General features: G+C 38.7%; 1 protein-coding gene across 1 annotated transcript in view; it reads right to left on the reverse strand.

Moving 5' to 3' along the window:
* Positions 1-13,583, reverse strand: part of SEPSECS (Sep (O-phosphoserine) tRNA:Sec (selenocysteine) tRNA synthase) — a 52,981-nt gene that overhangs the window by 25,483 nt on the left and 13,915 nt on the right. Inside the window, 4 exon segments of the mRNA XM_014520466.2 lie at positions 954-1,045; positions 1,172-1,301; positions 4,450-4,552; positions 10,603-10,756. Coding sequence (XP_014375952.2) covers positions 954-1,045; positions 1,172-1,301; positions 4,450-4,552; positions 10,603-10,756 — 479 coding nt within the window.

Here is a 13,583-nt window from a genome sequence, read left to right on the forward strand (position 1 = left end):
CCCCCTGCCACGGCAGGGCCAATCCCATTCCCCACCGTGGCCTCCTCTACTGACCCCTTTACCCCCCCCAAATCCCCATCATCTCGGCAGTGCTCCTCCACGTCGCTGCCTGCAACGCTCTTGGAGCACTGATCTATACAGACGCTGCAGAGCAGGTCAAACTAACGTGCTGCTTCACTCGGTAAAGCGTGGGGGGGTTTTTCACGTCTGTCACTAGCCAAACTTACCATAATTTTTTTCATATAGTTAGCCATACTGTGTCCAGCATGCTTCTCTATCTAATGGTCAATGATGTCAGAAGAAATTATATTTGAACAGAATGCCTACGTAAAACTGACACTGATTTGCTACACCTATCTTGCATGTGTAAATAATAATTAACAAGACTTATCACACTTCATCCCACTACAAAATTAAACAACAAAAAGAGACGGACATTCCCTGCAAATCCTCACAACTTTCTTTATTAGGTCATCACAACTGGCAGGTTGCAAAAACCCTAACACAGCTACAGGGTTATATCTGCCCAGTCTGCTGGTACTTCTGATAATCTGACTGAAAGTTTAACCATTAATGCTTCCATTAACTGTTTTCAAAACGTTTCATAATTGTCTCCTACAAGCTCCCATATGCACTGCTGAATAAGTCAAATGGCCTGGACAAAATGGATCCGTGTTAACATAATTTTATTTTTAAAGTAAAAAAAAATCCATCTCAATTTTGCATTCTTCAAATCTTCAACTGCAAAGGTCTACTCTAAAGCCAATTTTAAAATAATCACATATTCAGTTCCTGAAGTGCAATAATACAGTATAGAGCATGAGATTAATTTTCTGGTTCCGACGTACTGTAAATATGCAAATTACTCATATTCATTTGGAAAACGTTGTTAGGTCAAAAACTAATTATAACACTTATAACGTAAAATAAGTGCTCTCTGCCACAAAGCTTACCTTTCTTTGTTTTAGTAGCTGTCGGTAGCCATTTGCACCTAGTGATAGTAGAGTAATAAAGACATCTAAGGAAGGAGATGCTGATGCTCTTCCTAAAATAATGATATACAGAAATACAGATTATCTTCATAAAAAAGATATTCAGATATGAAGGGAAACTGATATGCAAGTTGTTTATATTTATTTAGAAAAGATTAATTGACTTGTAAATAATTTACCTGGATACATTTTACTGATCTCCTTTATGAAGGAATCATTGAAGCCAGCAATGATGGCTCCACCTACTGGAACCATAAAATTTTTGTCCAGGCTCTGGATGAAAGCATCTATTCTACCTACTCGAGCACCCTAAAAATAACAACAGGTACAGGTTGAGAATTAGCATCTGACAGCATCATTTTGTACTTCATTGTGTTTAAAAACAATGAGAAAGAATTAGTTCCTAAAATCAGATAAAAATATATCAGTACTAAAACAAAATTAAAAATTATTACAGCTCCTTTTCTAAACAGTGTGCTAGGAAAAAAAAAAATCACACACAATTACAGTTCACTATTTGTCTGCATTGGTCCTTTGTAATTTTCTGTCTTTCAACCAATAAAAACATTGGTGTAAAGTTCAGCATGAAGGTGAAATTTTACAGACTGAAGTACATTTTCAAAGAATTGTAAAGGGGTTTTAATCGTAACTGTGTAAACCCCAATAAAGTCAGTAACGCAAAATGTATCCAATGAAGTCTCAACCTAGAAATATATTTCATATGAAAATGGTTATTGCATGACTAATCAGAAAAGGACACTTCTCAGTGCACATGTTTACTTCTCTATATAAATAAATACATACATATATAATTGCCATTAAAATCAGTGGGGTTATGAGACAAAGCTGAAAAAAAACTCTTCCATAATTTCAGCTATATAAGACTGCCTAGTATGAACATCTGAGTAACTCTACCACTTCAAGTGGGCTGAAGTATTCTACCCTAGAAAAGAAAATTATATCATACCTACCTAGCGCACAATATGTAGACTTTAGGAAAACCTGATATCTGAAGAACAACCCATGTGAATTTTTAAATTAACTAAGTTAGCTGCAACATGAAAACAGTAGAAAATATTGAAGCAATATAAATAATGCTAGTATCTATGATAAGAAAAATAAACAAAACAGAATGACTGAATATACATTTTAACAACTGTTTTGGGGCAAGGGGGTGGCTTTTTGGTGGGGAGATGAATTTCAGAAGTTTATCAGATGGATTTACTTGATAACAAAAGAAAAAAGTGCTGGTTGAAAGCACAGTGAAAAAAAACAGACCTTTTTCTTCCCCTTCACAATCAGCATTTTTCCTTCTACTAACCCTCTGATTAGCCTTTTGTTCCATCCATCCATCAAGGAACTTATTTCTGTAGTCCTCATAGTATCCAAGCACTATTTAGGCTCTATTACAGTTGAGTATTTTGCACCAGGGAATCTTGGCATATTTCCCTACCATATATATAGTATATCCATCACCTCTCTGTGGTGAAGTGCAGTGTCTTAATATCTCAGTCTCTTCAGGATGATGGCAATTGAGCTCTAAACTATTTCTACCATTGTTAGGATGACTATATAACCCATTTTTGCTGAGTTACAGATGTATAACTCAGTCAGCTGAAAGTGAAGTTTGGAGGCAGTTGAGTATGCCAGAAAGCAGGGGTGCTTGGGGAGCAGACTGCTGGGGGTTGCTGAAGATTGTCCCATTTTGACACTCAGGGAAATACAGTAACTGTATCCTTTATTCTCCATTATACTTGAAAATGCTGCTGCTGTTACTATGGAATTCATATGATCCCAAATATACCTTAATAGTCATTTTTTCCTAGGTACTTCAATTTCTATTGAAAAAAATTTTTTTTTTGTTGACAACACTTAAAATAATCACTTCACTAAAACATTTTTTACATGATAGAAAGCATCTAGGAACAAGTCAGAAACAACTGCGTGGATATATGTAATTGTGCTATTCAGTGTTTTATAGTAACAATGTTATTATAAATTACTTTTTTCCATTAGTAGGAAGGTAGGAAATTAAACTGTTCTTAAAATTTTTATCATAAGGAGTTTGGTCTGTAGAAACGTTAATTAACTGTAGGATGATATTCATCTATTGCAGGGGTGGGCAGTTATTTCGGGTGGAGGGCTGCTTACTGAGTTTTGGCAAGCCATCGAGGGCCGCATAACAGGCAACCAGGGGCAGATAAATATTATTTTTTAAATTTTTTTAGGGGCCACGCAGGCTAGATAGAATAGCATGGTGGGCCGCATGCAGCCCATGGGCCACATTTTGCCCACTCCTGATCTACTGCAAAGTTCCCTTCTATGTACCGAACAAAATACTTTATGAACAATTATATTTCACAAAACCTTGACAGGTATGAAAAGTAAATATACCAAGTTATAAAATAGTATATATTTTTTTAACCCTCACATCCTGAGTGTTTTCTTGAATGTTTCCATTAAAACATGTTTTTAAAACATGCTGTTAAGTAAAAAGAGAATAGAATTTAATTATTTTAGTAACAAGAAGCCAGCAACCTAAAAATAAACAAGGCAAAATTGGTTTTGGGCACTAGATCCACTCAATATGTACTTGTTATTTTATAATATAATTTTCCTATTTTAAAAAGGAAACATTTATAAATAACATTTTTCCCATATGCTTTCCATGAGAGAAATACTGACACAAAATGAGAAAACATTAGAAATGGTAATACAGAAAGTGCTGTTAGATCTGGAATATATAACTGAATTATAAATAATTTTACATAGAAAAAGGGTTAGAAATGGGTAAATGGGCCACATGTTACTTAGCAGTCTAAAGAAAGGAACAGCAAGAGACTAAGTTTTTCTTCCTCACTTTTCCTCTTTCAACTTCCCTCTGGTCACCCTGATTTTCCCCATGGTGAATTACCTTGCATTTTACTAATCATCTAATAATTTCTGCACAGCTTAAAATGTGTTGCACATTTTTATATATTTAATATTAAATTTCAGATGATTTGTGGGAATTTTTTTCTTCCTGTTCTTTTAATATTACTGTGTACATTTCTGATTTTGCCCTATTTGCTCACAAGACTTGGGGAATGCTGCTTGATGCTCAATAACCATCGAGATCTAGAAGTGGGGGAGCCCATATCACACTTTTTTAGACTAAAAGGAGTTTTTCCTTGTGGAAAGATGGCTGAAGCCCTGTTCTGAACAGGGCCAAGGGTGTTCATTCTGGCTGACTGAGTCAGTAAGGAGAAAGAAGCTGACTCAAAGCATACTTGGTTTTGAACCAGGTGTGATAGCAGTAACTGCATTGGATTAGCCACAGATATCTGTGAAGATATCAGACAAAAGTTCCAAGCATTGTACATTTTGTGTTTCTGTGTAACCACAATCAGACATTAATATAAATACATCTTCCAAACAAATTCCATAACATGCTCAGTTTGAAATACATGCCTCGTACCTGCTGGATGAGATGCATACATTTTGAAGACTGAACTCCGTATGCATTGTTGACAATATGGGGAATGTCATAATTAGCACAAATCACAGCCAGTTCTTCCAGTCTACAAACATACAATTGTAATTTAAAGAAACACTTATGAGCACGGTAAAGTTATGTCAGGTCATTAAAAACTACTTTTTACAAAAGATTCAAAATGAAGGCAAGCAGGGAAGGGAAAAAATTTTCAGCTATGATACTAGGGTTGTAGCTGTGACCCCATTGTTTAACTCAATTGTACAGCTATATTTTCTTTGTTTACACCTCTTGTGCTGGGCCAAAATTTTTCATGATTGACTTCAGTCCAGAAGATCTTTTGGCAAATAGCCCAAACGAACACCCTCCCCCCCCCCCATCATCTGGGCTCAATGATTTTTTTAAAAATAATAATAAAAAGGCCTTTTTATACTAAGCCCAAACATGAATTGGCTGAAATTTCAAAGCCGGTTAGGGGATTAAATGCCTCAAGACTAGAAGTAGCACAGGATAAGAAGCCTTTCCCCTTCAAGTTGCCTGTTCAAGCCAAGTCACCTGAGCAGTTATCGTCATTTATTGATGATTTAGTACCTTAAATCTAAGATACTGGAAGTCGCAGTACAAATCCTGCCAACCTTATCTCAGAGCCCAACACCACTCTTGACATCAAGTGGCACCCTGTATTCTAAGCAGCAGCCAAGGACTTGATTAGCATGGAATTAATATATTCTTAATGTCAGAAGTGATCCACCAAGAAGAAAGGTGAGGTGTTATGCCAGAACTATGAAGAGGATCATGCAGTACTGATGCTCATACTGAACTTACATTGTAGGAAAACCTACAACATCCATCTGGTATCACCATGGGAAATGAACTAGGCAATGAATCAAATATTTTTTGGTTCTTTGTGCATCAACAAATTTTAATTTATAATTGGCCTATTGGCTGTGGCAGCAATCCCTGGAGGTCATGGATGATTACACCCATGTGGGAGTGGGAATTGGTCTATATGCAAATCTAAATTAAGAATGCATGTTTTGGAACCTGGTGAATGCTTTATACAGTTTTGAAACAAATTGTCAAAAACTCAGAGATGCACATAAATAAATGCATATTGAGATGAGTTCAACGTAAGTCACAGTTGCAACCATGGGATCAGAGGGTGATTTTTAAAGTCAATTAAAAAAAGCATGCATTTAGTGACCAATTGAAGTGCTTGCCTCAATAAGGATGTCTGCCTGAATTGGGCTTGCAGGGGGAAAATACAATGCTAATTTGAATATATTTGATTCCACGCGATTTTTAAAGTTATATGAATTTGGTCTTAGTTAGGACAGTGCTTGTATTGTTGACCACTTAGTACTTGCCCAAGTCTTCCTTAAGTATTCTCTGACATTTCACTTCTACTTTACTAGTAACTAGCAGTTTTTTACCCATTATATTTAATTGAACCCTGTTTTCTTCTTAGCCTTCCCTTTGTCAAGAAACCAGAATTTTAAGTCACTGGCCAAAATCTTTTCTTCTATACTTTTACATGCGCTCTATGAGTAGGCAATTACTTCAAAATTCCTTGTTAGAATTGATTTCAGGCAAATAAAGATAGCCACACCGGCCCCAGTGCTATATCCAGGCTCTACCTGGACGGATTCCCAGGCCCCGGTTAAGGCGTTCTGGAACCTATTAGGAGTTGTATAGGTGCAGTGGTCTGTTCTGAAGAAGTTATTGCAAGTATTCATTAACTTTCATACTGATGACTGTGAAAGATTGGCCAGACCTACATATGCAATTTAAATTACTAAATTATAACAACAGTGCATCTTGCACAAAAATTCAAGACTGAGTGGGACCATGTAAAATGAAGCAATCCCAATTGATTTCATCTCCTGTGCAAATGTATCCCATGTCTTATTATGCTAAACCATTCATAAATAACTGCATATCCCTATATCCTCCTTGTTGACACATCCTCCCTTGATTAAGGCATATTTCTCAGAACAGGCTTTCAATGTCTGTTTGGGATTTTGCAAACGTCTCCATAGACCATCACCGGTTCAGACTATTTTGGGTTCTGCCCCACCGTTAAAACAACTACCCAAAACAGTATCAATGCCCCAAGGTATCCCATTCAGTCAATCAAGAGCCATCCTATTTGATTGAAGGACGGATCAAAAGCTTACACAAACAAGTTTCACAACTGGTAATAAGCTGATGGAGAACAGGTTTAGATTAGAGTTCAGAAGGCAATATTTTACAGTTTTGGTTCCAGATTTTGGCCACCCTCTTCCCAGGGGAGTAGTCCTTGCCCCTACCTTGGGCAAATTCAAGAGGAGGGTGGATGATCACCTGTCTGGGGTCTTGTGAACCCAGCATTCATTCCTGCCTGTGGCAGGGGGTCAGGTCAGATGATCTGTTCAGGTCCCTCCTGACCCTAGCTACTATGAAACTATGGAACTGGGCGACCCAAAATAGTATCCAAACAGTTAGCAACTGTAATATGATGGTCCCTCTCTAGCTGCTTTGTTTGGACTTTAAATCAACCAACTATCAAGAAGGAATGCTTTGAGAAGCTATACAACTGAACTGTATAAAAACAAAAGAGAGTTGCTAGCAAAAATTGCACTCCTGGAGAGGCAGAGGGATCACTGCAATAGCTGATCACTCTCCAGGACAGATCCGCACCCAGTGAAGGCTGCAAAGACTGAAACCACTTCCTGCCTGCATTCGTGAGAGAGACTCTTACAGCAAGCATATACTAGAACTTTTGTGATAGCTCATTTATTGAATATTGGGAAGGAGTCTTTTTCTGTCATTTAGTTTTATAGCTCATTTGTGGTATAGTTATTAAAGCCTTTCTGTCATTAATTGAACAAGGTGTTGTGTCAATCCTTAACTGCATTGTTTGAATCCCATTTTTGACTGCAACAATACTCTTAGTGCGTTCTTGATAACAACTATCTTGCTATGCATCTATCCTTCTAAAATCCCTTGATTTCCACCAACCTACATATTTTTCTAAAATTAATTAAAAACGTCATCTTTGAAAGTGTAAAGTAATTTACACAGATGTTCTTATACTTTTACACAGTTCTGTTAAAGACCTATTTTCACACATTCCAACAATACATACCCTTAACTCTGACCCACAAAATGTATGAAACCTTTCAGGAAACATCACTCTGTTTATAAATGTATTTTGTGGACCAAAGTAAAAGATGTTATTGTAATACTAATATTCTGATATGCTACACCAAACATACTGGTCAAATTTGCTCCTCAACTTCTGTAGAAGTCCTGAGAAAAACAAGCTCCTGTCCTGTGGACTCCTTTGGTGTGCAGAAGAGGAAAATCTGCTAAGTTTAGGACAGATATGACAGACAATGCTCATCTTGCCCTTCTGAGCTCTAGAAGGAATAAGCTTCTGCAAATGCATAAGATAGACGCATTCTGTTTTTCTTACAAAAAAGATGAAATGCAAAATTAGGATACAGTCTGTAAGACTATGTCTAGAAATAATTGTTGCATAACAGGTTGGGGAAAAAAAATTGACAGTTTCTAAAGAAAAGAAAAAAAAAGAACTATATGCTTGGGGACCAGCCCTGTGCTCCCTGCTAGTCCTCAAGCTGGCACCTCAGGGAAGCCTGGAACTCCCCTGGCTGCTGCAGGGGGCCAGAGCAGGATAAGAGTAGCCCTGTACCAGGCTGCTCCCAACACAAAGCACATGTAGATGTGCTCCCAGAGAAGGCTTACTGCATACAATTGTATGTGAACTTGCTCGGTGTGCCCTTCTTCAGGTCTGAGAAAGAACCAGACACAGGCTAAGCTAAACAACAGAAAAATAAATCTGGTTTGTATTTAACTCCATGTAAAAAAATGTTACCACAATAAGAACAGTTAGTCAGTTTAAAACAAAAGAAAGTCGTAGGGAAGCTCTCATGCTACACCAGACCCTGGCCCCATATGTGCTTTTGTGGTTTTATAACAACTTCCATCTTTAAAAATATGTTCCTTTCCCTGTTGATCTGTCAAAGCCCTTCACAAAAAAGGGGGAAACTTCAGTAAATATTCAGGAGAAACAGTAGAAATGACTATGCACAAAGAGCTAGTAAATTCACAAAATTAAAAAAGGAAGATTTTCTCTAAACCTCTCTCATCTCTAGCTATGTTGGGGGTTACTCATAACAGCAACTGGTAAACTATTTCCAGAGAGAGAAATTTCTCTCTATGGAAAAGGATTTATATAATAATGGCTTGTCCAAAGTGTAATAATATTTATAGGAGCATGCAAAGTATTTATCCTTTTACAAAATACCTTTTAAAAATAAAGTTTAAATCTCAAATAGCATGTACATTTCTAAATTTTAAACAATGTTCTTCAGACCATAACTAATCAGGGCATTAAAGCAAGCATAAGATGTTTATAAATAGAGATATAAATAAGCATCCTTCAGAGATACTGTATAGAATATATTTCCCTTTTAAGATGATGAACGTTACGGCCTTCAATAGTTGACTATATCCATTTAATAAAAAGTTTTTTCAAGTAGCCTTGTATCTGTGATATGCCCTCCTACAATATCTAATATTTAAGATCATATGCACAAAGGATTGATAACCACTATGTAAAAAAAAAGAATGGAAGATGAATCAAAGATAAATTTGAAATGGCTCTAAAACAGACCATTTTCATTCTGATATTTTTGATTCAGCTTCAAGCAATGTCATAGCAGTCCAACAGAATTGGTACTGTTTTTCACTTTCCTTCTACCAACAGGTATAAGTGTATTTTAAGCCAGTAAATCAACAATTCTTTTAGATAATTTTTAGGATAGCAGAGACTAATGCAAGATAACATTGAAAAATATTTCTCACTAGTCTCTTTAGATTTTTTAACTTGTAAGAGATCATGTTTCTTTTCTGGATTTTAAAACATTCAAGTAAATATTTCAAGTATGAAACTAATTAATAGCAAAAATGATATATAAAATGTGCAATAAAAAGTTTAACTGGTAAGACTGCTCAATCTTTGTATGATTGTACAGTGATGCTTAAATTGGAGTTATGGAACTATTATTTCAAAATCTAAACAAAGCCTTATTAAAAGCTTGCTGTTTAAAAAAGATGTACACTTGCAAAAACACTCGATTTCATTCGGAGAAGTAGGCTATGGGGACAACTTTAAATATACTCATCTTGAAAATCTGACACAACAAATCAAGCACTTTTAGCCACCGGTAGCCCCAATTCTTGCTTCCAGAAGAGGGGATCTTAAATATTTTTATAATGTGGACTGCATCTTATTACAGTGCCCAAAAACAAGCTCATTTCTCATTTTTCTTTCAGCTGAAGACTGAACAACAGTCCAGTTGCTTACATGGAAACATAATAGCAGGAAAGAATGCAGTGCATTTGAAGCCTCTTTTAATGTGATTTAATAGCTAATCTCAAGAACCAGCAGCATGCGACTACCCATCAAGTACTCAAACCAAGGGAAGCTACACCAATACAAGTCATGTTTTATACCAGGGCAGTACATTTACACTGGAGACTTGTTGCACTGTAGTTACATTAGCAGATCTGCACTGCTGTTAAAAACAAATGAAGTAAAAGAAAAATATCATTTTAGAAACCTGAGAGGCAAGAATTTTTGTGGGTGGTATCTTTGATTGGACTAACTTCTCTCCCAACCACACAGTTGGTCCAATCAAAGATATCACCCACAAAAATCTTTTCCTCACATATTTCCTAGACCTTCACAGCTACAATACCATCTCAACCCTACCCCAGTACAGAAGAATTACTTAAAAACCTTGACCTTTGGGTTTTCTGAATTATTATGCTGCACAGACTAGGACTACAAAGGCCTCACATGAGAAGAATTTATCAGAGAACTGAAGGAGACAACAGCAGAGGCAACTGTAATTAAGAAAATGTGACGTCTGACTGTAATTAAGAAAATGTGACATCCGTGGAAGACTGTTACTATCTACCTTTTCCCCATCCTCTGAAATTTAAGAAGGAAGCTTTCATTGTAATGACCATTTTGCTCCATTAACTACTAGTAGTAACCAAAGCAATTTTAGGAATTAATTTGATTATGCAGGTTAATAACACCTTGGACAACACAAGAGAATTACTTACCTGTCAGGTACCCTTGGGGCAAAGCAGGAAGTTGTAGAATGAACACAAAGGACATTTTCAGCCCCAAGCTCCTGGATTTTAGCTTCCACACCCTGGAGGTCTGTGCGCAGCTCATCATTTTCTAATACATTCTCTATCACCACAGGCTCAAAACCTAACCCCACCAACAGAACCAAGACATTATTGTTTAGGAAGCAATAGTTTTTATATGTTTATATCTTCAGATTAGATCCAGGTTGCACGGTTCTGATTTCCAAATTTTTAAAAAATTATTCACTTATTGCTAAAACAAAGGCTTGGGACATGATTCATAAACAATTTTGTCTTATGTTGACCATATAGTTGTTAACTTCTCTGGCTCACACCGAAGATCTTGAACCTTAGGCAAAATCCAGCCCCCCTTGCAAGGTGGGCAGCAACTGTGAATCAGCAACTGCTTCAATGAGATTTCCAATACTGGTAAGTAGATTAATCCTTTTACCCTTTCTTATTTTATTTTTAAATGTTCAGGAGCCTAGAAGGAGGAGAAATAAAAACGACGCCCTTGCAAGATTCCAAACTGATGGAGCAGTAATGGCAACTAACTCCTTAAAAAAACCCAACAATGTTAACTAAATGCTAAAGTTGTAACTCAATGTTCCCCATAATTTTATTTTTACTTATTTGTAACTCTCTTCAAAATGCTCATCAGAGGCTGAACATTTCCACATGTGCTCTCAACCTGAAAGGAAGTTTTATTTTTGGAAGTCTGAGTGAATTTGCTAGCCCATTTTAACCCAATTTAAGTCAAGTGCTCATGAAGACAATCGTATTTTAGAAATGTTCTTTAAGACTAGCTTAGACACAAACTAAAAAAAAGAAGTTGAACTATACAACTGTACACTTTATGTTGTTATTACTTGCAAAAGAAAACAGTAATGGGACAGGCCCTGGGGTGGCCATGGCACCCCCTAGGGCCACCCTAATCCTGCCCACACTTCCAGTCCTCTATATCAGTGTTTCCCAATCATTTCCAACCCACGGCACACTTATTTATTAAAAAAATTCTGCAGCACACCTGTTAAGGCATTCCCTATCCCCATACTCATAAGCTCATTGTAGCTCATCGCCATGGCAAAATTCCACAGCACAGCTGTTCAAAGGCTTGCGAACTACGCATCCCCCACAGCTAACACGTGCAGTAGATGAATTTCATTCTGCTCGGCTGGTTCTGTCTCCCCCACAGCCAACACATACGCAAGTCTTCTGTGAATATCTCATTGATGCAGCTTACTCATTAGTGCTAGCCAGCTACAGAATTTTTTTCTCATTCCAAAATTCTCGCAGCACACTGGTTGAAAAGCACTGCTCCATATAAACCTACCCCACACCCCGATTTATCTTGCCTGTCATGACCTGATGTTCCTTCGTTATTGATTAGGAGAGTGCCCCTAAGTCCTGGAGTGTTCTCACTGTCCTCTACCAACCAAACCAATCCTTCTGGGTCCCTGAGTCTTTAGCTCTCTAACTCCACACTACTTTATTCTCTGTGAGCATCTCGCTTTACCTCTGCTGACTGGTGGCCAGCTGGCACTGTGAGCCAGTGCTCGCCACCTATGGCCCAAATGGCACATACTAAAGCCTTGGGAGCTTTTAAATTTGGCCTCCTCCATCCCTATAGCCACACCCATGCTTCACAGATGTTATTCCATTCATAGTTTAGCTCTATTGTAGAGGCCTCAGCCCTCTTGGATTTAGCTTCTCTTTTCTTCAGCTGTAGGCTTTCAGACCTGCCCCACTGATTCGGGCCCAGCTCTCTCAGCCTCAGCCCCCTCTGGGTACTGGTCTCCAGGCCCTTCAGCCTGTCTTATGCCCTGTCTCAGTCCCTTCTGGCATCCCTGACCCAGAGCAAGGCTGCTCTCAATTCAACTCAACCCTCCCTGGCATCTCTGACCCAGGGCAAGGCTGCTCTCAGTTCTGCCTCCTCCTGATGCGTTAAGGAAGGGGTTGCCAACCAGGGGTATGCAGCAGCACTTCTGCTTTGCTGCCAGCGCATCTGGTTTTACCAGTGCATAAAGGGGACCCCTAACCTCCCGCTCGTTGACTGGTCGCCGGGGGGCCAGTCAACGCCATTGGGTACCCCAACCAAAAAAGGTTGAAAAGCCCTGTGTTAGGACTTCTATCCCACACAGCCCACTGGGTTCCCAGACCCTTGAAGGGATCTATGCTGGGTGCCCCTGCAGCACCCTTGTGGCCTCTATACCGTACAGCCATATCCATTTCTCTGGTTTAAAACTAGAACAAAATGTAAAAAGCAACAACCCCCGCACCCAAAGCAGCTGCTTTAAATTCAGAATTTGCCCCCTCACCCCAGTCATTATACCACTGCTAAACCACTGTCTCATTCTCTGGCTCCCTCTGCCCTGGGTGTACCTGCCAGGGCCTGTAGATCTTCCCACCAGTCTAAGCTGACATGACCTCCCATCTCAGCAGGGCTCCTGGCACCAGGATCTCAGATTTATATCCCCTGGGCTCCTCCCCCTTCTGGTCAGGTGTTCTCTTGATTGGCTACAGGTGTGTCCCCTCACCTTAATGGGCAACTTACTGCCTAGGCTGCAGTGTTCTCTTGCTGCCTTCCCTCCTGCAGCTAACCTCTGCTCAAGTACCTGGGGTTTTTTATGCTGCAGTCTCTCCCATAAAGTAACAGGAGCCCCTGGCTCCCTGTTACAAACATATACAAGACACATTAAAAATATTTTAACTAGAGGTTAACTAGATACATCGGTTCCATATCAGAACACACTGATATAAGGAAAATTGACAGTACTGGCAATCAGCATTTTTTGGCTGATGTGGCTGATAATTTCACCAATAAATGCCCTGTGCATGCACACAGCCGCAGCACAGCACACAGGCAGCCAGGAGCACAGCCCAGCAGCATGGAGAGCAGCTGGGTCTGGCTGGTAAGTCTGTTGCGAGGGAAGGGGGGGAGGGAAGGGGAG

The sequence above is a fragment of the Alligator sinensis genome, unplaced genomic scaffold (genome assembly GCF_000455745.1).
Source record: "Alligator sinensis unplaced genomic scaffold, ASM45574v1 scaffold745_1, whole genome shotgun sequence".
NCBI lineage: Eukaryota > Metazoa > Chordata > Crocodylia > Alligatoridae > Alligator > Alligator sinensis.